This window comes from Rhinatrema bivittatum, chromosome 15, assembly GCF_901001135.1.
Source record: "Rhinatrema bivittatum chromosome 15, aRhiBiv1.1, whole genome shotgun sequence".
Lineage (NCBI taxonomy): Eukaryota > Metazoa > Chordata > Amphibia > Gymnophiona > Rhinatrematidae > Rhinatrema > Rhinatrema bivittatum.
In genome coordinates, this window is record NC_042629.1 from 64,806,881 (window position 1) to 64,832,531 (window position 25,651).

Genomic DNA, 25,651 nt, shown 5'->3' on the forward strand with positions numbered 1-25,651 from the left:
GGCTTAAGTGTCTAAAATGAAGTCAGAGCATAAGCATTTACATGCACAAGCGCGCGCCGGGTCCCCTACCACGTAACTTTACTTCTGCTAAGGCCGTAAGTCATGTAACAAAAAAAAAAAAATAGGCTAGTCAGCAGGATTTCAAGGGTTGGGCTAGTAGGGTAAAAGGGAAGCCCATTAACTAGGGGGATTAGGAAATCCTCTCCTTTACTGGGGCGAACGCAGCCACTAAAATTCCCCCACTTATGCACTGGAGGTGGCATTTGTGTGCCCACGTGCGTCAACATGAAATTGTGCACACTTGTACGCGCATAAAGCCTATTGTATACACGCATGTTATAAAATCACCTCTTTATCATGCCTGCCCATCGGTGACCCAATAGCAGGAAGAGAAACCAGAATGAGCTCCGATACATGGGCATTTAGCAGACATGAATAATATGATAGCAAACTTTGTCAACAATATTATTTGCTCTGTTTTAAGCATTCATGCAGGATGCAAGAACGCAACTTTCACATGCGTACACTTAGTGAGAGTACTTTCTTATAGTATTTTTTTTTTGCTCTGCTATTGCCTCGTTTTGGCTATATATTTGACCAGTTTCCATGTCAATATGTTGTCTTAAATCTGAACATGCAGGGGGGGAGGAAACTATCAAAACCACAAACTTGTAAGGGAATCCAGGCAGAGCGAGTCCATTCCTCGGTTTCAGAAATTCCAGTGAAATCCGGCAGGAAAGAGACAAATTTTCTAAAATGTTTCTGCACTCAGCACTCCCAAATACACAAGAGCACACGACTGTTTCATGTGAAGTTTGAATGTTTTATTTGAAAGCAAACTGACCACAGAAACGCAGTTAGGGCAAATATTCAGTAGCTCATGTCTGCAACGTATGAGAGCACGGGAACACTGGCACTTGACCAGGTGACGTGGGCATAAATTTTACTTCCCACACCCTGGGCCTGTCTGTTTTTAGAATACGGGTACTTTCAAGCAGGGCAAAGCATAAATGGCTTTTAAAAAATGCCTTCAGTATATTTAAACAATTCACAAAAAAATTCACAAAAAAAAAAGCAAGCTGGTCAAAGGTTTTTATAAAGTTTATTTTATTGGTTACAATTATATAAAATGTATCATGGTAGCGTCATCTACCTGGTCATTAAGTGCTCGCAACGCCATAAAAGATCTTTTTACATATATGACAGGTTCACATAGTTGATTTCATGCTAGAAGAAAATTAGCACTAATTGTTCTTCAGTTGCAGACCTGTACTTAAAATATATATATATGTCAATGCTGTAATGTTTAAAAAGCAGTGACAACCTTATTTGTAGTCAAATTTCAATATTTTCATAAGAATTCTCTTTTTAAATCACTCTCCAACAAAAGAAGCAATAAGAAAGCTAACAGAACTTCAATACAGGAAAAAAACAAACACTCTTCAGATTAACAATCTAAAACGACCTTCCGCTCAAAAAAAAACAAAACAATCATAAAAAGAAAAATCACATAGTACAATTGAAGTGTCCAAAACAATTTAAATAATTTTAAATATTTTATTTTTTTGTACTTTACTACAAATGCTTTTTACAATATTTCAACATAAAAGTGCCCCCCCCCACCCCACCCCACAGAAGAGAAATGTAACACAATGGGAATGATAGTGAAACGTGAAAGTGTTAAGGTGGCACAAATTCACCAAACAAGTATTAAGCTACAAATTGTAAGAGGTAGATTACTGTTTAAATCGAGAACAAAAAATAAGGGGGATGTGTGAATAAAAATTAGCCATGACCCACTAACGAACATAAATCCCTTCAGGGCACAGAACCGCTTGAGAAATAATAGCTGGAGGAAAGTAAGTTAGTGGACAGTAGATTGAACTTGTTGCTTTCAGCTAAACTAAGAGAAAGGTGCAAGGGACCTTCTAACGTAACTTTTTACTGTATACAATTACAGCATCTGTGGTCTGGCTTTTCCATTCGTTCAGACGCGAAACAATCGTTTATCTGTTTTAATTCATGCCAGAAATGCATCTAGCAAGCACTGGAGCATCTGGATAAAAAAAACAAACAAACAAAAACTGGGAACAGGTGTTAACCTTTTTTTTCCCCCTTTACATTCCATGCTGGTCTGCAGAAAATCTGCAACACAGCCACTGAATTTTGTCCTGTTGGGTATCTGTTGTCTCCTGATGGATTTGTAATTAAAACAAACGCTAGAACATACTCAATGTATTTTAGCTGAATGCAGCTACTTTTTTAGTCTTCCCAACTCATGAAATATGTAATAACTTATTTGTAAAACTTCCAAAGAACCTGCATTGCGAGGACAACTTGAAAGCATATATCCTTTTTTTTTTTTTTTCCCACATGGCACCCATCAGGGCCCAGGAGAATCTAAAATCCAACTATGCCTGATGGCAGAAAATCATCTCCGAGCCAGCCTGTTTTACAGAACTTGTCTTTTTTCCCCCCCTAAATAACCTTGGAGCTCAGCATGAATTGGGCCGTGCTGAAGAAAACATTCAGGCCAATGTGAACCGAGAGTCTTCCAAAAGAAGCCTGCAGGCATGAACTCTGCTGTGGTTCAGAGTGGGCTCAAACTGTTGTTCCAAGCTTGGCTCATCGGTATATCCATTACTGTAGTGTTTATGCTAAGCTGAGCATGCAAACAGCTTGATATTGTCTTTTGTTCTCAAACACTTTCTTTCTTCATAGGAGGTTCCTTTGAATAATGAAACCAAGATGATTAGTGGCAAAGCAATACAATTTTTAAAAAATAAAAGCCACAACGATTTACAGATACATGACAGGAAAGAACAAACTAGGCTTCTGGCAAGTCACCTGCAAGGTTACTGGTATCCTCTGATTCCAGGGTAATATACCATAGTCTGTGAATATATTCCACAGAATCTTTTACATTTATTTAGCACTGTCACACGGTGATGAGAAGTGAAGTCATGTTAGGTTCTGAATCAGCATTTCTTCTGCCATTAGCTGCCTTGTTCTGTTGATTGAGTTTGTAATGAGGAATCTTAGTAGGAGCATATAGATGCCAATTTAGTATCTCCCTAGCAGGTTTCAGGGTTTACAGTAGTGTTTCTCTAGCTAGTTTGATTTACACTATGAATGTGCATGAAACAGATCTGCATACCATGGTGTCAGAGCATTCCCGAAAACAGGCCTAGCACTACCAGGTGTGCAAACCATGCAATTACACAGGGCGGCGACTACTGCAGTGGAAGGGGCCCGTCAAAGGGAGCAGCCCCCCCCATTCCACCAGCATCAGAATAAGGGAGAGGCCCACATTCAGGGCACCGTGACCCAACCCAGCAGCTGAAGAAGAGGGAAGCCATTCCACGACCTCATGCGCTGGACCCCATACTGCTTCAACGGCAGGGGGGGGAAAGGGGAATTGGACTCGGACAGCATCCAATGACGGCCCCAACTTTTACGGTTTGGGAAACAACAAACATGCCTGGTGATTAAGGGCAGTAAACGCCGCATCAGCCTGATACTTTTGAGGAGCTCCATCATTGCTCTCTACTTCCACGGCAATGGTTAAGGGAAACTGGATTCAAACAGCACCCGAGGGCCCTGACTTTTACGGTCGGGGAAAGTGATAAGCATGGGGATAACCTGCCCAGTGTAGCAGATACTGGCATAATAAGCTTCCTGGGCAGACCGAGTGGCTCATTTGGTCCTTTTCTGCCGTCACTTCTGTGTTTCTCTAGAACTCGCGGTGCTGGCACTTCCTCTGTCCTCTTCTTGTGCATCGCGAGATGAGGACAGAGGAAGTGCCTAGCACCACGAGTGTTGAATATCATGGGGCCGGCACATGAGGAGGTTCCCACAGCTGGGAAACAAATCCTGACCTCCTTCCCCGATGAATGAGGCACTGCGTGGCAGCCACATTTCTCTTGATTTTGTTTGATTTGGGAGGACTGGTGAGGTTTCTATTTTTCCATTGCTTCGCTGCATACAGAGTCTGGCTTGTACAATTTCCAGTTCAGGTTCTGTCTACACATTTCTGTTCTTTCTGGTGTCTCTAGTCTGCATTTGGTGAGAGTCTGTGTTCTGCATGTGTAAGTGAGGTGAAAGTATGCTAGCATGTAACTTCTGTGTAGGGATTTATAGCAGACTGCTTTGTTCTGCTTTACTAACAGTGTTCTAGCTCCTTTTCATAGACAGAGCAGTTAGTACCGTTTTGGTATGGGAAGTTTACTATATTCTTGTCATTCAGTTTACTCAAGGCTGTCCAAAGGCCAAACCCATACCTAACATGTGTTACGGGTTCCAAGTGTCTTTTTTTTTTGCAGGGTTGTCTGTGTGGCACCACACAACACACATTTTTCTGCACAACAACCTGGTACCGGCTACAGGGCCCAGCCTGCACCAATGTTATGTAGCAGAGGCTGGGGCAAGAGCACTTGGAGTTCACTCCATCACAATTTAGGAATTTTGGACCTGTTGTTGGGGTAAAATGGGTTCGGGGGGGGGGGGGGGGGGGGGGGGGGGGGGGGGGGGTGCCATTTTTGACAGTTTAGATTGCCGAAGGGAGGAAGGCTTTTGGAGATGGCAAAAAGGGGGCCTGGGACAAAGCAAGAGTGACTTTTTATTGTGTGTTGGTTATTGGGGGGGGGGGAACATTTTGTGTTTAAAAAAAAAAAGAAGGGGGCACAGCACAGTAAATCTTTTACACAGGGCAGCAAAAATGCTCGGACCAGCCCTGCCTGAAAAGTAGCTGTGGAGGAGGGAAGTCAGGTTTAAATCCTAATTCTTCTACCGACACTCCTTGGGCAAGCCACTTAAATTTTAAGTTCTTTGCAGACGGGACTTGTACCCTGAACACTTATCACCATCGTATAGTGCTACGTATGTCCAACAGCACTATAAAAATAAGTACCGAGGCGAGGAGTATTGATTTCTGGCTTTAAAAGTGATATGTGACAGTAACACAGTGAAGTTTGCACCTAAACATTTAGAAGTAGCTCATCAATGCCAGGCACGCACTTGCTTCTGCATACCTATGACCACCGATCTCTCTCGGGCCATAAGAACCTGGCAAGTACCCAACATCTAAGTCTATTCCATGTTACCGTTGCTAATGGCAGTGGCTATTCTCTAAGTGAACTTAATAGCAGGTAATGGACTTCTCCTCCAAGAACTTATCCAATCCTTTTTTAAACCCAGCTACTCTAACTGCACTAACCACATCCTCTGGCAACAAATTCCAGAGCATTATTGTGCGTTGACTGAAAAAGAATTTTCTCCGATTAGTTTTAAATGTGCCACATGCTAACTTCATGGAGTGACTCCTAGTCTATTATCTGAAAGAGTAAATAACCGATTCACATCTACCCGTTCTAGACCTCTCATGGTGACCAGGATTTTTCTACCCCTGAAGTATAATATATTTTAAGTAATTGTTTAAATTTTGCTTGTTTCAATTTTTATTGACCATTGTTTTATTGTTATGATGTATTTTTGTGTGATGGCTTAATGGTCAAATTAAAAATCACATTGGGCTAGGATTGCAGTCCAGAAATTAAATTAATGAATACCTAATTTGGGGGGGGGGGGGGGGGGGTCATGGGTTAATACCAGATCTCAGGATCTGGGAGGCATTTCTAATTCCATCTACTGTACATGTAGCGTTCAGTCTGTCATATAATCTACTTGACTGAAGTTCTGAAAAAATTCAGAACATATGAAAAAATTATGCAAGGAAGTACAGTTTTGTGGGACAGAATAAAAATCCCTGAAGCAGCCCAAAAATCTTTGGAGCTTAAGAAAATGTTGCAGACCAATAAGATCTAGACATTTGGCCATTTACATAGTACCTGAATTTTGCATAACTGAACAAATGACCTTGTAATTTTAGGCATTACCTTGTATAGTGCTATACCGGAACTACAAACCTGTATTCAAAAACAGGTGCACACATGTGACGAGTATTCATTGCACTGTGACTGAGAGCACCATAGGTACCAGATACTGAGTTATACTCAAACTTCTGATAAATGTAGTCAAAAATAAACCAATTTGTTTAATTTTTCAGACCTATTTGTAAATATTTAAACAATCACAAAAATGTATAAATCAAAGCCAATTTTGCCTGTTGGAATCTTCTGTACATAATTTTGCAGACAACTGTGTTATGAGAAAACCTTTCTGTGTGCATATGAGCATCAAGAGCTTGAGTCTCGAAACTGGTAAAACTAGAGCAATGAAAATCTTTGCTTACTCTATAAAGTTCTCTTATGAACCAGATTTTCAGGGAATTTTACAGTAAAATTAATAACTGATCTCAACTTGTAATATGGGAACACTTTTCAAATAGGCCACGTAGCTGCAAACTGTGTGGATGGTTTGGTTTTTGGTTTTTTTTTAACGCACGTGCTTTACACAATTTTTCAAGGTGAAACTAACCCCATGGTTTGTTTTTGAAAATTAACATTAACTACGTGCGCTGAAAGCATCTAGGTAGCACGTATCTGCTGGTTTGTGCAAGTGGCAAGAGGTGGCAACACGGCACACATACCTTTCAAATTTGTCACTTACGCATGCCCCCCAACCTAAACCTGCCTCCGGGAATACCACCTCACAGTCTGGCTAAATGTATGTGTGGTATGCGAGCCAACACATACTATTAGCTGGGCGGGGATGGGCCTGGGGGGGAAACAGATCAATGGCTTTGGAAAATTATCTTCTGTTATACAGTGACATCTTACACTATGCTGTTAAAAGTTATACATCGAGATCAAGTGGAATATATTGGAGCAAGCCTAAATATTTCCTGCAATGATTTTATAAGTTAACGTGCATTATAGGTTATATAAAACCATGGTATGTTTACTAGTTATAGTAAATATACAATAGGTCATTTCTTTAACAAATGATGCTTAAAAAAAGTTGAGGCAAAAGGACAGGTTCACAAGAGACTTAAATGGTTCATCAAACTTTATTTCACCTGAATCCACAATAATATAAACTTGAATTACTATGATGCATTTCAGAATTCTAATACTTAAAAACTCGCATGAACTGTGGAAGAAAGGTATTACAGTGCAGGTTCCTGAACTGCAATGAAAGACTTCAGAGAAAACAAGGATTACCACCCAAGCACAGACGCAGTAGATGAAGCCATGGAAATAAAGTGACTTCTCCGAGGCCTCACCGACTAGCTCATACCCCCCCCTACTGACTCGCATTTCACACCACCTCAGAATTCAACAGAAAAGTGCAACAGAGGAGCGAGATTTGACAAAACATCTGAGTTAGACTTTCATTGCTTCCAGTTTTAACTCATTTTCTAGGCTCTCTTGTTCTATATTTAAAAATTGCCTTCCTTGAGCATCTCCTTTAGAGCAGTGTTATACTCCTGCTTTAAATATATGTGTACCAAACCAGTTTATGAGACTGATAATCGGCAGAGCTGCATGCTGACAGAACGGTGAGAACAGCTAGGGAGCTTTAACATTTCTGCAAGCTTCTGTCTCTAAAGAAGTTAAAGAAACACATGAATGAAAAGCAGCCTATGTACTGACTATTTGGCTTAGCTACCAGCTCCTTCATTTAAAGCATGTTTGTTTACCTGAACTCTCTCACTTCTTGCCTTCCATTCTCCTCTTTCCTGCTCTCAGAGGAGTCCACAGTTGCTGCTAGCTGGGAGCTTCGTGTTATAGGTCCACCAGTCCTTTCCCTGGATTTGACAGAAAACCTTTCCAATCGTTTCTTGTTAGCCAATGTAGATTTACTCTGCAGGATTGCTTTATTTTTTTGAACCCTGACATGCAGCTTCCGGGGCGGTTTGCGCAAGGCTTGGGAAGCATGGCTCTGGGCCATTGCTTTCGATTTTTTCACCTCACCTGGTGTCATCTTGACCATTCTTAAAAGACTTGGGTGCTTTGCGGCAGAAATCTTTTTTTTAGATCTAACATGTAAGTATTTTGCACTTTGCTTGGATTTGAGGGAGGTGCAGGGCAAATGCATTTGCACTGGTCTAGAGCTTCGAGCTCTTGTCTTCCCTAACTGAGTCTGGGTGCCTTGCATTTTGATCTCTGCATCTGCTGTTCGCCTTCTCTGGCTGCTCCCTTTCTCACGGTTTGCAGAATAGGAAATGTTTCCACCTTTCTTGGATGAACTGGAAATATTTTTTTTAGAGGTGGGTGACATGGGCTTTTTTGGACAGCTGTAAGCTGCATGTTTGTTTAGACTACCAACATAAGTGAATTCTCTGTTACAAAACGGACAGATGTGAGATTCCGAATCAGAGGCATTTTTTAGATCTGCTTTCTGTTTTGCAGATTTTTTTTTTTGCAAGATTGCTTTGTGAACAATCTGGTTCTTTTTCTTCAATGCAGTTAGCTTTAATTTGTTTGAGGACAGTTTGCTTATCTCAATGCTGAAATTCAGTTTTTTAGGCTGTCCTATGCGCCTGAAAGCATTTTTTCCAGAGTTGTCTAGAACCATCAACCCATTTTTGGGATACACAGTCTGTTTCAATGGTACTGGATTCTTTTGGGGAGTATATCTTTTCTTATCACTGGCAGAAGCACATACCAAAATGTGTTTGTGTAATTCAGGCATATTATCAACACTTTTTCCACATTTAGTACAACGAATGGCTGTTGTAAAAGTCTGTGGAATATTGTGAGTTGTAAAGTTTGTAGCAGTGGTTCCAATACCCAATGGATTTCTATTGTGATACTGAAATGGAGGGGGTTTAAAACTTGGATAATGTTGATTGAGGCCCATACGTACATCTGGATCCTTTGTCTTTTCTCCAGAGGCCATTATTTTTATGGTTGTATAAAGCTCTTCTGACGAGTCATTTAGATCTCCATCTTCCTCTTGAGAGGGTGGCAAGGAATCTACTGGCAAGTTCTGTATATGGTCCATGTTCGCCTTGCTAGGATCAGTAAAATTCTGAGGTCTCAATGTTCCACCTTCTAACTCATGATGTGTGTATTCTTTATCTGGGTGTAGATCCTGTTGATGCTGATGCAAGTTGCACAGAAAAGCAAATTCTTTCTTACAGACTGAGCAAACAAATATCTTTCCAACTCCATGCAATAAAAAACGATGTTCTGATAAACCTGGTGCATCTCTGAATAGCTGAACACAGAATTCACATTTAAAGGGCCAGTCTTCAGCATGCACTGATAAATGTTTGGTAAGGTCTTTAATGGACAAGAAGGGCGATTCACAGACATTGCACACAAAGTTTTTATTGAAGGTTTCAGGAACTTTATCCTGTTCGTTTCCCATTTTTGGCTTTTCTATTGACGTTATTTCCTCCTCGACAGCCTCCTCCTTGAAAAGTTTTGCAGGGAGAGGTTCTAGATTTACATGAGGAGAAATTACTGAAAGAGGTGGAGGAGAAGAGGAACAAGATGAAGACGATGATGTAATGGAGGTAGAGGAGGAAGACGAGGAAGAGGAGGATGAAGAGAGAGTGGGAGGACCAAGTGACGTAATGGAGTTGGATCGATCATCATCAGAAGGAATAGGTGATGGAGAAAGAGATCCTGTAGGTGACAGAACTGGAAGAGGAGACTGTGAACTAACAGAGAGTGGTGAGGAGCATGAAGGAATGGGACTGGAACTAGAAGAGGAGTCAGGAATTGGAGAAGGCACCGAAGGAAGGAGAGGTGGTGGTGATGTAGCAACACTTAAGACAGGAGGACATTGTTGAGGGGAAGGTACATTTGTTAGAGTCAGATGTGGAGGAGACGAATGTGAGAGTTCCTCAGAAGGCTGTAGTAAAGGTGAAGAAGGAGAATTAAGAGAAGAAGTCACAGCAGGTGGCGGGGAGCAAGAACCAAGGTCAGGCTGCACAGCAGACTCTTCTGTACCACATGGACTTGGACTTCGGTTCAAATATGATGCATTTTCTAGCGTTACATCCATTCCATTGTATTCATTCAATAAAACTTTTTGTAGCATGCTAGTGGTAGGTTTCTTCTTTTTAATGCCACTGCATGTTGCCTGCACTGAATTATTTCCTTTCAACTCCTTTGACTCAGTGATACTGCAAGATTTCTTCTGCACACTAAGGTCTAGAACAGACTCCCAAGGAACTTGAGTCTTGCTATTATTCTCTGACCTTTGCTTTACACCACTGGATAAATCCAGTGGTTGCTGGTTGCATACATTACCAAAAGTGATGTTTGCTGTCCAGTCTTTACATAGTTTATATTCATCAGCGCATAAAGGGCTCATGTTTTCCCTTTCATCTCTCCCAGACAAGCTCCATGCTGGGGAACTTTCATGACTTTCCAATTTAGGGATTTTTGGACCAAGTCCATCATTCCAAACCATTTTTCCATCACTTTGTTTTCCAAAATCTCGAAGTGCTGGGCTGTGCTGCGGAGAACTAGGTGGTGTGCTGGTTCTCCTCTTAAATCTATTAGAGGCTGTAGGTAAAATGGAGGGTGAGGAAGAGGAAGAGGATGTAGCAGGTCCTAATTTAGCAACTTCGGTCAATAGTGTTGGATTTATTTTATTATTGTCTTGAGTCTGAAGGAGTTGTTTAAGTTTTGAAGATAGATAAATATTTTTCTCTTTATGAAAGGGCAAACTATCAGTCACTGAAATATTGAGAGGAAGGTTATGTGAACATGATGCTGTTATAGGTTCAGTTTCAACTTCAGTTTTAATTTTGGGTAAAAGGGGGGGGCTAGCTGTCCTCCGTTTTTTGGGATCATTTTTTCCACTGCTGGAGGATTCCTTTTGAAGGTTATCAGTCATAGTTGGTTGTGAGGTCTTTATATTTTGAGAAATTTCCACAGTAACAGGGGTAAGCAAACAGTTCAGTCCATATATATCAGCAGAGTTGGATTCCACTTCAATTACTTCACAATTACTAGTACTATTGTTGGACTGTATTTTACCATCAATATAGTAATTTAAGTTTTCTGAGATATTGTTAGAAATGTCCATTATATATATATCATCTGCTTCACCATCTTCTTCCGTTTCTGTATTTGTTATATATACATTTTGGGTTTTCTGTGTCTGCTCTGTTTGAAGCCGCGGTTCTTCAAGTAGGCATCCTTTTCTCCGTACACCTTTAGGGATAAGGTGACGTTCATGAACTCTACGCTGGTGTCTACGCACATTCGTATGAGTTCCAAAAACCTTTTTGCAGTATTTGCATGGATGCAATTCTTTAGATCCACCATTCTCTTCGGCCAGACAATTTGATATTTCTTGGGTACCTTTCTCAGAATCTAAGGTTCTGAAATCTTGCAGAACGCCAGCAGCATTCTGCTCATCTGCAGATTTGTGAGACGCATCATCCATAGTTGTTTGACTGTCCTCAGAAGTCATCAGCGTTGAAGGTTTTTTTTTTGGCCCTGCCTCATGCCGCCGCTCATGCCGCCGCCGGTTGATCTGTGTACCAAAAGCTTTCCCACAGTATCTGCATTTAAAAGCATGGTTAATAGCTGAAACATGAATATGCATGTGGCGTTCAAGTCCTTGCTTAGTGGTAAACTTTCTCTCACAATGCTGGCAAGGAAACATGAAGGCTTCCGACAAGTCACCATACAATTCTCCTTTTGTTTTTGGTGGTTTTACAACAGGTTTTTTCTTAGGCGAGCTTTCAGAATTTTCTTCATTAGTGCATTTTTGTTCAGCCACAGTTTCTGGGGGGGTTTCACACACACTTGTAGAATCTCTCTCTGAATTTCCTTTAGGATCATCATCACCATCAATATTTTTATCTGCTTTACATGTTGCTATTCTTTCTGGTCTGTCTTCAGATAGGTTTTGAGGCTTACAAGAAGGAATGGAGGCCATGAATTTAGGGAGTGCATCTTGATTTACCATTTCTTGAATCACAACTGTCTGTTCCACTGACAGAATTGCTGAAACAGAAGGTTTTTCATCTTCCTCTTTAGGACCTAGGAAAACAAGAAAGGTGTTTATAAAATCATTTCACTACTTCCTATATTACTACTAAACATTTCTATAGTGCTACTTGACATATGCAGCGCTGTACAACACAAACAAAAGACAGTACCTGCTTATTAGAACTTACAATCCAATAAGACAAACATACAGGACAAGAGAGCTAAGGCATTTCATAAAACAAGACAATGGTTAAAAAAAAAAAAAAGTCAGTTAATGCAGTAAGGAAAGAGATCTCTAGGATTTCCAAAATACAGATGTTGACATACAGGCACACCTGTAACTCTTTAAACATGTACTGAACTTGCATTGTTTTCACTTACGGACACCCTAAGAAGAGGTATTGATAGTGGCCATCAATACATACTTATCTCTTGATCTCTCTTCAGTGTTTGATATTGTTGATCATGCCACACTCCTGCACAGATTGCGTGTGAGGCATGACAGGTGTTGTCTTAAGATGGTTTACTTCCTACTTTCAAAATCGCTCTCGGCAGATTAAGATTGAACTTTCATCACCCTCATTTATTAAAACTGGAGTCCCACAGGGCTCTCTCGCTTTCTTCAGTATTTAACTTTTACCTTGCTCCCATTTGTAAATTCCTTGCCAGTTTCAGCAACTGTTATAAAATCTATTCGGATGACATCTAGTTTGTAATTTATCTACCTATTACTTGGTAAGACATTCGAACATTTAAAAATTTGTATGTCAACAGTTAAAACATGGCTGCATTACAAAAAAATTCTCTTAACATGGAGAAAACGGAACTTCTTTCAATCCATATTGCCCACTCTGCTTTCCTGCACTCATCCGTTAGCATTGACAACTATGTATTCCCTATCCAAAAACGTGTCAAACGTCTAGGGGTTATGTTAGATAGTACTCTGTCGTTTCATTTATAGATTAAAACGCTCATTAAACTTTTTTTTTTCTTTGTTTTTTTAAATTACGCGTAGACTCTGGTTTAAAGAAAATTCTTCATGAATCTGATTTTCGCACTAGCATCCATTTTTCCACTTATTGACTATTGTAATAGCCTCTACCTAGGCTTACCTGATGATTCTTTACAGCCCTTACGGGTTTTGCTTAATTCTGTTGCGCACCTCATCACCGGAATCAAATGCCCCAATCACATCACTCCCATTTTGATGAGCCTTCACTGGCTTCCTATATGCCAGCAAATTAAATATAAAATTGGGAAGACTGTGTTCAAACTGATTAATAGTGATTCTTGCCCATGGTCCAATGCCCTCCTTAAACTACATTGGCCACTACGACAGTTGAGCTCCTCACAGAGAAGCTTGCTTGACATCCCCTCGGTGAAATCTGCTCAGCTCTGTAACCAGAGAATGTGCTTCCTCTGTGGCAGCCCCAGTCTTATAGAATTCCTTTTCACTGGACCTACGGTTGTGCAATTGCCTAAAGATGTTCAGAGGGCTGTAAGAGACCCTTCTTTGGGAAGGTTTACTTTAAATCACATACTCCAGCTGCCTAATGTTCTCTATGCATTAGTTCCATGTTAATTTGATTATTGTAATGTCTTAATATTTGGGTTGCCTTAAAAAAACACAACAAATTAGGATTGTTGCAGCAAGATTAGCAGTGGGTGGTAGATTTAGGGATCATATTACCCATGTTTTGGATGAGCTGCACTGGCCTCCTTTAAGTAGCAGAATACAATTTAAAATCTTGCCTAAAAAATTTTTAAAGATGAAATTTAAGCTTACCCATTAATTTCCTTTAGTCCTGCCAGACAAGTCAAAATAAGTGGGTTATGTCCTCCCTGCCAGCAGATGGCGACAGAGGAAAAAAAGCTCCCCTATAAGGGTTTGGTGCTGCCTTCAGCTCTTTCGTATCCTATGTCAAAGTTAAGACAAGTGAAGGCAATTGTTTTGGTTTCCAAATCACCACCACAACCAAAACCTGATGCAGACAAGACACTTCACTCCATGGGCACCAGATAGCAAGTTGAGCATTTTCAAGAAAACCACTGAACACAGCCTAGCGTTGGGTTAAGTAGTTGAAGGCAATTTAATTCAACACTTGACAAGTTTGGAAACTGACACCATCTTGAAAACTCTGGTCTAACAATCAGATAAGTAGTTATATTCCTGTTACATTATACAGGTCAGCCACCACCAAATTAACTGACCTATGTGTTAGAGGAGGAAACAAACTAGTCAAGTTTCTAAAACTAAGTTTTCATTCTTCAAAAAAAAAAAAAAAAAAAAATTTTTTTTTATTCCAACCAGTATTTCCTCCATCAACCTCTACTTATAGCCCAGATATATTTTGGCATGCACTGCAGATAACTCCATTCATTTTACTTTACAAAATTCATTACTAAATTTCTTAGTCTAAAAGAGGTTTACAATAGAAGGGACCTGGAGTGAGTTCAAGAGTGCTAGATGGTCCAATCAAAGACTCCCCAAAGGTCTCCACCATACAGCCATGCATTAGGACATCCTCCTTTATCCAAACTTTCACAATGTAAGCCTCAAAACCTACAGGAATATATTGTTTCAGCAAGACTAAGTTTGTTTAGTAAACTTTATGTAGATAAGTGTCTGTAATCCCTATATGCATATCATACTATGGAGGCCTGGACTATGCAGCATGTGAGATACTGGTTCTAGTGAAACCGTGAGGGGATAGGACAGAGGTTTATTAAATCATAAGTGGTGTGGGACAAGTTAATAAGGCACGATTATCTTGCCTTTCAGGTAGTGGACATGCAATGAAACAAATGTTTTAGATTTCCTACCATTTTTAAAGGGTTTTTTTCAGTCAAAGCACAATTAAGTTGTGGAATTTGCTACCAAAGGATGAGGTTAAGGCAACATTTTATTTTATGATTTTACTGTATAATGTTTACATACTGCATATTATTGCATTGACTATATTTTACCTTATTTTGTTGACTACATTGAATGTTATGCAATTTTGCATTCTAGAAATGTGAATAAATAGCAAACAGCAATTTTGCTAGCCTGGGTCAACTGGATTCAGCATGAAGATCTTTATGTGCAATATTTTTACTAACATGATTTTTCCCAGGTGAACTTGAACTTTTTTCTAACAACTCATCTGCCTGTAAAAATGTTTTCATTTGAATATGAAGCTATAACACCAACTGTAAATAACATGCTTTTTTTGCATTCAAAACAAAGCTTTGTATCGTTAACTACAAAATAGTTTGTACTATTAGTTTGTGCAATTATGATATTTGATGTTTTATAGTCTTTAATGCATTGGTTTGTAATGACTCTAGAAAGGTTTTGCATGCAACACTTGGGTAGACATGTGTTATGTCATGTTGGGATCCATTTTGTTCTGGCCTTGCTTAACAAAAGGCAGAAAAAAAATATCTCCACCTTTTACTGTTTAAAAAACACATGGAAACAAAGTGTGAACATTTACCAAAAATGGATGTTGATCTTAGAACAAGTGAACCTGTTATTCAGCAATGTACAACACTGATGAGTTAGGAGAAAGAAACCTTACCCTGATCAAAGTCCTTCATAGCTGCAGAAAAGATATCAGATTCAGGCCTCCTCTGTTTGCTGTCTAGTTTTTTGTTTCCTCTTTTTCTACTCTCCAAGTGTTTCTTCTTCCCTGAAATATAAAGTTCCCCTGACCATGAGTTATTTGTCTTCTGCAATAGTTTTCTGATGCAGTAAAACTCCAACACAGAAAGTGCAGTTAAAAAAACCCAACCCTTCTATAAATTGTAAGGTACAATTGTTAGCAAAGTTTTAACTTGATGGTGGTGAAAGGAGGCATAGCCTAGTGGTTAAAGCAGGGGGCTGAGAACCAGGGACGTCCGGGTTCAAATCCCACTGTCAATCCTTGTAACCTTGAGCAAGTCACTTCATCTCAGATACTTAAATAGTAAGCTCTCTGGGGAAGGGAAACACCTACGTTACCAGATTCAAAATCTGAGCTCAAGGCAAGTAATTAAATCCAAATCCAAAATCTGTAGTTCACCAATAAAAGCTTCTATACATCAATTCTTGCACTGGCATAATGATCTTGGTCTCTCATGTACTGCAAAGATAATGCTTTTCCTTGAAAACGTTTTGAAGTCAGTTTGATTAGTGTCCAAACCAGACATTGGAATTCAGATTTGAGACCCCAGGTCTTGGCACATTTCTTAATGGAAAGAGATTTGAATAAGCAAAGCCTAAACAGATTGACTTGCTTCTCAGAACAGCTATCAGTAAAACCTCTGCAACTCAGAGGTTTAGCATGCTGACATTTGGCTCTCTAACACCACTCTTCTCTAAAGTGCTTGTACCAAATGCAAGACCTAGCCACATTCAAGAACAGATTTATTATTGTCCAAAAATACTCAATCTAGCATCCAATACCACTTTAAACTGTTCCACAGAACTACACTGTTCACACAAACGTGTATTGAAAAATTAAGTTGCATTTTTTCAGTAGTCTCTTATTTCATGACCACATTTGACTATTTCAGAACTAGAGAACAAACAGATTAACAGATATTAAATTTTCTGGGGGTTTTTTTTTCACTTTTACATGCCTGAAGAAAAAGGAGTTACATGATAGCTTATTACATGATGAACGTATTCCATCCATTACAAAATGTTTCGTTTTCAAGCAGCGGATGTTCAGAAGATGGGTGCCGCCTTTACAGCACATCATGTGAATCCAGCAGGGTTAGCCTTTACCTTTCTGCACTGTTCTAGGGCGTCACAAGTCATTTCCATTATGCTCTTGAAACCATCAATGAGGCTTTGACCCTTCCCTCAAATCTCTCTCATGCATAAACAAAAATTCAAAGAATACAAAAGGTATGTGTGTGTACGAATGGCAAATGCTTTCATGTTATTTTAATCTGAAAGAGCCAGAAGGTGACTGTGAGGGATGTAACAGGAAGACAAGTTTCTTCTTGTCGACATTCTTGTAATAGAGAGAGAGGAAGAAAGCAATTGCTAACAGTCTTGGTCTAAACACTTTGTAGTCCAAAGGTTTATTAAGGTAGGGAATAAGTAAGTAAGTTGACAATACAAAATACGGAAACATTCTCTCCCACTCACCAAGGGGCCGATGCAATACAGTGCACTCTGCCCAGCGCACTGTATAACCCGCAGTTGGATGTGCGTTGTAGAGGCGTTAATCCCCTTATTGCATAAGGGAATTAGTTAGCGCCTCTACAACCCACGTCCAACGCGGAGTGAAACTAATTGCGCTCATCACATGCAAATTCACTCCCTATGCAAAAAAAATAAATAAATAAATAAAAGATATATATATATATGTCAGTGAAAAGGACCAATCGCCTTTCAGGACAGCCTTCTGAAAGGAGACTGGTCCTTTCACTGACATGCGACAGTAAAGGGACCAAATCGGCAATAAGCGAAGGAGTGAATAAATTAATATTAAGTGCCCGACACTTTAATAATGATTTATTAAATCCATCTAGTGCCTGTAATCAGGTTGGGAGAATGGAAGCTGAATTTATCAGTGTCCTTTTTTTCCTAACTCCTGTATGTGCGCTGGTTAGGAAAATAGGATGCTGATAAATTCAGCATCCTTTTTTTTTTTTTTTTTTAACCGGCGCACAGCCACCGACAGCGTGGCCTCTCTCTGGCTTGCGCTGTCAAGGAGGCCCTAGGGGCACGCAATCGCTCCTAGTGCCTCCGACAGCGCAAGCCCTAATTTAAATATTGCATCGCGCCCCCAGGAGAGGTGCCTGGGGGCGCGTTATGAAAACGGGCGCTCAATACACAGTGCCCGCTTTCAGCGCAAGTTTTTTTGCATTGGCCCCCAAGTTACAGCTATATTGTATGTATTTGTCTATTTTATCTGTGATTCAGGCAATGACTAGTTTTGTCTTTTACCATGTTCCTGCTTTCCTTCAAACTATGCATATTTCTTTCCAGTTTCAGCATCTTCCCTTAATTCACATTATTACCTACTCACTTTTCTTGCAATAAAGAATCTGTGGACACATCCATTTTGATATCTGAGAAAATGACAGGTGTTAAGAGATTTCACTAGATACAACTAATATACAGCGTGTAAAGCTGCTGCTACTGATGAGAAAAGCAATTTAGCAAAGTAGATATGATTTACTCTAAGCTATATTTCTTCTCACTTAACATCTCCAATTCTGGAAATAGTTGAAAAATAATCAAAAGCAAGCTTGTTTAAACTGTACCTGAGTATTCAACTAAAGAGGTTCAGTTTAACAAGAGACATCAAAAGGAAAACAATCTTCCTCCTTAGACAGATGCATTCGGTTTACATATTTTAATGAAGGAGGGACTCCACTTCTTTGCAACTCCTTTTTCCTTATTCTGGAAGCACAGATTAGCAGTTGCAACAGGATAATGGCACCACACATGTTCAAACAAGTACTCTGATAAATCAGCAGCTAGACACGGATCCTTAACAAAATGGCTTTCCATCATGTGCATGAGTAAGGGAGACTAATTCTAGTATTGGCAAATAGTTCTCTAACCGGCTCTCTACTCACTTTCCGGCCGCGTTAGCCCTTCCTGCGATCCCGAATCCCCTTTAACCTACTCCTACCGCGTCCTAAATTCCCCAGGCAACCCCTTCCGCATGCGGCATGTATATTGCATGCAAACGAGCGAATTAGCTATTCCCTAGCATCCCGTAACCCGCGCCCCGACTATCGCTAGTTTTCCCTGCCGTTTTGTCGCGCGTTTAACCTGCAAGCTTACCGCCTACCCTGACCCCTGCGGTAGAGGCAGGGGTCAGGGTAGGTGGCAAGCTTTCCCCCAGCCCCCGCTCACCTGCCCCGGCCGCGATCATGGGTGCCGGTCTCCGTGGCAGCCCCAGTCCTCTCCCCTCCTCCCGAAGCCAATTGGCCGCTGAAAACGTGACTCACGACGTTTGGCGTCACGGGATGTGACGCCACGTCTTGAGCGGCCAATTGTACGCTTTCCCCCGTGCAGGCGGCCATCTTCGTCGGAAGGAGCTACGATCATGTTCCTGCTGATGGCTGCAAAAAAGTAAGTTGTGCAGGCGTCCAAAAGCGACTTACTTTTGGGATCTTGACAGATCCCAAAAGTAAGTCGCTTTTGGAAAAAAACCAAAATTGTCGCTTTTGGAAAAAAAAAAACCAAAATTGCTTTTGGTTTTTTTTTTGCTTCGCCGCCGTCAGTGTCTCTCCTCCTCCCGGAGCAAGGCTGCTTTTCGCGCCCTGCTTCGGGAGGAGGGGAGGGGGGACTGGCAGTCCCGACTTCCTGGTATCTGTCATTTCAAATGACATTTGAAATGACAGATACCAGCGTGGCGTGAAGCCTTAGGCCCACGCACCCAGGATACTGTATAGGCGCTCTATCCAGTAAAATGGGTTGGGCGGGCCTAAGGCTTCATGGACGCAGTTTACATTTAAATAAAATTAGTGTTCAGGATCGAGCGGTAGGTGAGCTGCACTGTGCGTGCGGCAACCGCGGGTGCCGCAGGCACTAACGCAGCTCTTCCTACCGCTCGGTACTGGATAGACCTGTTAATATTTTATTTTTGTACTTGGCAAATTTTGTATTTGTATATAATTTAAATATTTTAAAACAATGTGAAAGGTTTTCAATAAATTGACTTTTTTTGCATAGTGAGAGATGTGAAACTTTATACAAAATTATGCAAATTTGCCACATAAATGCCACAGAATCCTGAAAAATCTGAAGGCAACTGTGGGCTCTGGTCATCATACTGGTATGTACCACATATTTATTTATTTTTAATATTTCACCTATACGGAAGCCAGCCATCCTACTAGGCGGATCGCAAATTAAACATCAACCACCACGATGTATAATTTCAAAGCAGAAACAGCTCCAACATTTCTCTTAGGTCACTCGGCTAGCAGAACAAAAAAAAAAAAAAAGCTTACCGAATGTTACTGTCCCCCCTCAGGCAAAGTGTGTGTTTTAGGTCTGAACTCTCCTCCCAATTAGTCACTATCATATTATGAAGCAAGTCTGTCAGGGTGCTACTGCGTTACTCATCACCATACATTTAGGGTAGAACCAGGGACGGGCTAACCTCCTCTGACATAGTCTGAATAAGCAACACTCTGTTCTGGATTAGTCAGCTTTAACTTGCGCCAACTTCCAGCGCTGTTTTTATTTCAGCACACCTCGGATTTACTCAGACTGGATTTATGAGAACATTGACAGATTTCATATATACAAACACGAAGTTTCAAATATATTGACTGCATTGCAAATCTGAGAACGTCAACATCTGCAGCCAAACAGAATAAATCCGGAGTCAAGCTATGAATGGCCCGAATGGATCCAAAACTGATTGACTACCTGCCTTCTTCTCTAAAGCTACCCCCCCCCCCCCACCCCTTCATTTGGAGGGAGTTTGGATTTATTCCAAAGCAAGAATACATATAAGAGCCAAGAACTGACTTCAGGAGAATGTGACCACTGCAATAAGGGGTACATCATTCGTTCTAAAGTATGTTCAAGAGAAAATATGTTTAAGCAAGGAGAGGAAACTTCAAAATTAGAACAGAGGGATGAACAAGCACACAGTTGTTCAAAAGGCAATGACTGAAACGTGGTGAAACTGCTACGCTGCTTCATTGCCTATGGGAACTCGCCCTGATTCAGGTGTTCTGCAAAGTGATTATCCAATACTTGGCGGCCATTACAGGTCATGCTGTAATTTGCCCTGTACAGTTCTGCATTTTGAATGTTGTAAGCCATACACTCTTATTGGCTAAGGTTTTTCTACTGGCAAAGAAGTGTATTTTGTATAATTGGCTTAAGGTCATTCCTCCTACCTTTCCCGAATGGAAAGGGCGTATGATTAACATGGTATGTATTGAATTTGATACTGCACTCTCTCGGAAGGCAAAGGATTATGCAACACTCAGGCAAACATGGACGTCACTCATAGACAACCTGGAACCTGCCCTGCAGGCCCGACTGCAACCACGCAGATCTCTGAAGTGAAGAATTCTGCCTGCTTTGGTGGAGGAGATGTGTGGAGGGTTCTAAGTCTGTTGGCCCATGCTCTCCTATTTGATACTCATTCATGTGCTAGACTCCAATGAGGGTATGTTTCCAGGGGCTTAAAGGAGGGAAATGATTAGCTTTGAATTATGGTAATATAAATGGCTATGAATGTTGCCAATAAGAAATGTTAATACTAACAAAAAAAAAACCAAATTTGAACCTAAGAGCAAAACACAATGTAACCTAATATCAAGAAAATTGCTCTAAACACTATAACCATAGAAAGCTAAATCTAAACTGAGTGGGGTTTTTTTGCGTTACAGTATTTAGAGTCATTTTCTTAATACTAAATGTTAAACATAAAAAGACAATAATTGGTGGCTAGATTTGTCTGTCAAGTTGCAATGGTTAAATTGACTGGTAATTGGGTCTGGCTTCTGCAATAACTAGAAGTCCGAGCAGAAACGCCAGCGCCCATGCAGTCATGTGTCTGGAAGTCTGTACGAGTGACTGGGCACCTCACTACTAACAGCAGCCTTAAATCAGGCCATGACGACAGTATCAGCTTAGGCTGTCTGATGGGCTGCAAGTTTTATAATAACCAGGGGGAGTGCAGCTACAAAAATGTTCATTTGTTGTATTTTTTGGGGGGGAGGGGGAGGGGGCTTGTTTAATTTTGTCATTTCATTTTAGCATGCGCTAAATATTTTTTTTAATGAATACTAAAATCCATTTAGTTCGTGCTAATTCGATTTTGTGCATTCTAAAAAAATGTCTATGGGGAAATGCTTAAATAATGAGGCCTGAGGTTTGTGCTTAAGGTACTGGAGGGTGAAGTGACTCATCCATGCTCCCAAGGAGCAGCAGGCAGATTTGAGCCATGGCTTCCATGGTTCTCAACCTATGGCTCTAACTCCTAGGCTGCAGCTCTACTGCAAGCATATCTTCCTTGAGCTTATTCACTGTGCATATCCTGGAAACCAGACTGGCAGGGAGAGACACCAGGATTGGCTTGAGGACCGCTGCCTGACTAGTAAACCTATGGGATGAGTATTTAGTATGATTTAAAAAAAAAAAAAAAAAAGAGTGCATTAAACAAATTATACTAGGCACAGCAGGGCAGGTAAAAATATAATCTTTTAATGTGCATACCTGCACATGATTTACTTTTGGTTCCAGGAAGTTTTCATGCATTTCTGTGCTGAATGGTGACCTACTTTTCAAAGGTCAGCCAGCTAATGAGTCATATCAGCTTATTTTCTGATGACACGAGTTCTATGGTTTGCATGAAACAAAATCCTTATGAATGAATGCGCCATACTGTATCCAGTTGGCAGTATTCAATGGACCGACATTACTAGTTATCAATTATCAACTTATCACCTATCTGACACCGGTAGAACTACATGGCTGTTAAGTTCCCCCGTTGGCCCGAACGGAAGACAAACCTCTTACAGTCATGCTAACATGGCAGAAAAGACCTGGGTGCAGCCAACAGCTGCCATCTCTTCTGCTGCCCCAGCAGACTGGGGCGACCACTGAGTATTGAGCTGCGCTCTCTTCCACCAGCATCAGGCAGGATGCTTCCCCCTCTCTTGCCAGGTGCCTTTTCAGAAGGGACAATTCCTTTTTCCTTGCCAGGCCCAGCAGGACAGCTCTGCCTGACTGGGCTACACTATGAGTATGAGACGAGGTAGATTTTAGAAAGAACCGTTTACCCAAATTATGCTCCTCCTCCATTTTATTCAGGCCAATACTTTCCATAAGTAAAAACCCACAAAAAAAAAAAGTCACTCAATTGTTCTATTTGATTTGAACATGCTGCCTTTTCTTTTAATGATTTCATTCAGATTTTTGTTAATGGTGAGGTTTTATTTGGAATCAAGGAAGCTCTCTTTTGAAACGCATTCCTCCATGTAAATGACTAACGTTCAGATTCACTGTAGTTACAACTAACGGGACTGAAGAACCACAGACTAAGCCCACCTAAACGTACACAGAACATAATCCTCTTGTTTGTCCCCTTGCAGGATGATAAAACTGCCCCAACAGCCAAACAGGACTGAGATTTGCATCATTAGACCAAATGAAGGGAGTAAATCGGAAATGAAAAACAATACAAGAAATCAGATCACCACCGAAAGCACTGTGCATGAGAAGTGCGAGGGATGACTCATAGTATCTTGCTGTCACCGACAGAAACAAGTAACTGGACAAAAATCAGCACTGCAACTCAAGCAGAAACTTCTAGGAACCCAGGCAAGAAGAAAACGTGTTACAGCTTAGTGAATATCATCTCGATCTTATGAAAAAAAATGTGGTGGGTAAACCTATGTAAGAATGTGTCATAATAAAATTCCTTTATTATTATACAATTTTAGATATTGCATATTGTGGTTACACAGGTTTGAGAGAGCTCTCCACCCAGCAAACACCTCCTCAAAGTTCCTTCTGCAAAGCTGGCAAACTTCAGGATAACCAGGGACAGTTTTTTCTCTGTGGAGAGGGGGCGTGGCCACCGCGGAAGATGGCTGCTTGAACGTGGCGCTCCGTCCTCCCCCGAGCTGCAATTAAGACAGACAGCTAGCTAACCCCGCAAAACTCCACAAAAAATAGTGCTCTGTAATTCGGATGCCATCATGTCTCAGATCGCTAAAAAAAGAGACTCCCGATCTCAGGCAGTTCTCCTACAAACCCGGGGAGGAGGATCCAGGGCCCAGTGCAGCACATGGCGTCTGGTGCAGCTGTGGAGGCGGCTGGCATTCCCTCTCGGGAGGAGTTTAGAACATGATTTAGAGAAATAAGAAAAGGGTTCTCTCGGTGGCTGGCCCATGCATATGGAGCTTGTTGCCAGATTCATTGCGTGCAACCTCTTGCCCAAAGGCTTTCAAAAAACATTAAAGATTCATTTATTCACCCAGGGATTTAAGGCCTAGTAACTGTTACACCTGGATCAGGACACTAATGTACCATGCGGACAGTCTGCAAAGGCTGAGTCTGTTCCGTTTTAGTCTGTTTATTGTAATATTGTTTCATAAATTTATGAAGAACAGAAAACTATAAATTATCTTATTAGTGGTGTAAAAAAAAAAAAAAAAAAGCATATGTACTCTCAGTGTGAAGCAGAGAGTACGAGGGCCCCTCTGCTCCATGTTCTCTGTACCCTCTCAGGTTTTGCTTTGATTTGTGAACACACACCTCCTGCTGCCATGGTATCTTTTGTGAGGTTCATTTCTCTGTACCTTTGATAGGGATCATTACACTTTACTTTTGCCTTTCTTTTCATCTTCTACTGCTCTATAAGCAATGGTACAGTGGGAACCAAGGAATAAGAAAACTGTTTTAGGGATTAAGGAAATATATTCGGTGAGAACAAGTGTCATCCAAACTGCATTTAAAAAAAAAAGGTTTGGTTTTCATCGAGTGTCTATTTTAGCTTTTTAAGTACATTAATGCTGTTCAACAGAAAGTGACTACAAAATATGTGAAAGACAGATAGACTCCAATGATATCGTTTAGTAAAAATAAAGCAATATGTGACATTTAATCCGTGAAATGAAATTCTGTAATCTTTGCATGCACTTTCAAGATGCAGATGTGACTGCAAGCTTGCAAGAAGGAAGAATTGATATCTAGAGACTGCCGAAAGGCAGGAACTCCCACACCAGAGGCTGGCAGACAGTATCAAGAAGAGATTAACACTAATTAATGCTAATTCAATCAGCCAAAAATTAATTACTAATTTTAGGAATATAGTGTTAATGTCATACCTCACCAGGACTTTGAGCAGGTGATATTTAAAACTACCATTACAAGTCACAAATACAATGTATTGGATCAGTCCATTCATTTTTTTAATTGACTGTTGCTACTTGTGTATGTTGGTCACTGTCGGTCACACTCCATAAGCCATATCTGCACTGCCTTTTTTGGGACACTCCTGACTGAAGAAAGCAATATTTCTTGATTCATTTCGTTTCTTAAAGGTATACTTTCAACATCTCAGCAAAAACTGTGCTGTATCTTTAACTGAAGACAAAATACAACGAAAATAGTTTTCTCTAGAGAAGCATTTCACGTGGGTAAACACGTGCTTATGCAGGTAACAGCACTCTGTTCATGTTACAAAGCACACGTACTTCTAACCACTGGATGAGCGGTATGCACTCATCTATCTGCTGGACAGAGCCCAGGCACTGTATAACAACGCACATACTGACAAAAGGAGCATTCGGGGGGGGGGGGGGGGGGGGAGGGTGGGGGCGCAGAGGAAGGTCAGGGGAGTGAATGCACATGCGGGCACGTCTTCCCCCCTCATCATTTCTGAATGGCCCCTGCACTAGTAGATTGATTTTTTTTTCCAATACTTCCTTCAGCCTTGCAGTCGCATATGAAGACAGCGTTTCGTCATCTCAAAAGCTCATGAACTACTATTTCTTTCTACGTTGAGCAATAAAACTTAGCACAACCTGCAAAGTTTCCAGTTTTCTTCAGGATCAATATGGCTTCTAGAACTCTGCCCCGCATTCCTTACATATTTTCATCTCTATGTTGCATTCACCACTTCTCCTTTCAATTGTTTTAACATGCTGCATGAAAAAAGGCAAGAATTCCTCTGTGTCTTCTTGTAAATTATGTTTGAAGTTCAGCTTGAATGAAAACAAGGTGAAACAGTCTACAGCAATGCTGCTCAAGGTCCTCACTGTGCCATGGCAGCGGCAGCACTAGCTCGATGCTCTTCGTGCACTGTCTGCCTCTT

The 25,651-nt window shown here is 40.8% G+C and overlaps 1 protein-coding gene across 2 annotated transcripts in view; it reads right to left on the reverse strand.

The window, feature by feature from the left end:
* Positions 1-1,088: 1,088 nt before the first annotated feature.
* PRDM2 (PR/SET domain 2) overlaps positions 1,089-25,651 on the reverse strand; it is an 86,010-nt gene continuing 61,447 nt past the window's right edge. For both annotated transcript variants that reach the window (XM_029578121.1, XM_029578120.1), the window contains 3 exons: positions 15,428-15,538; positions 7,601-11,915; positions 1,089-2,728 (listed from right to left, as the gene is read on the reverse strand). In XM_029578121.1, coding sequence (XP_029433981.1) covers positions 2,716-2,728; positions 7,601-11,915; positions 15,428-15,538 — 4,439 coding nt within the window. In that variant the 3' untranslated portion in view covers positions 1,089-2,715. The remainder of the gene's footprint in view (positions 2,729-7,600; positions 11,916-15,427; positions 15,539-25,651) is intronic.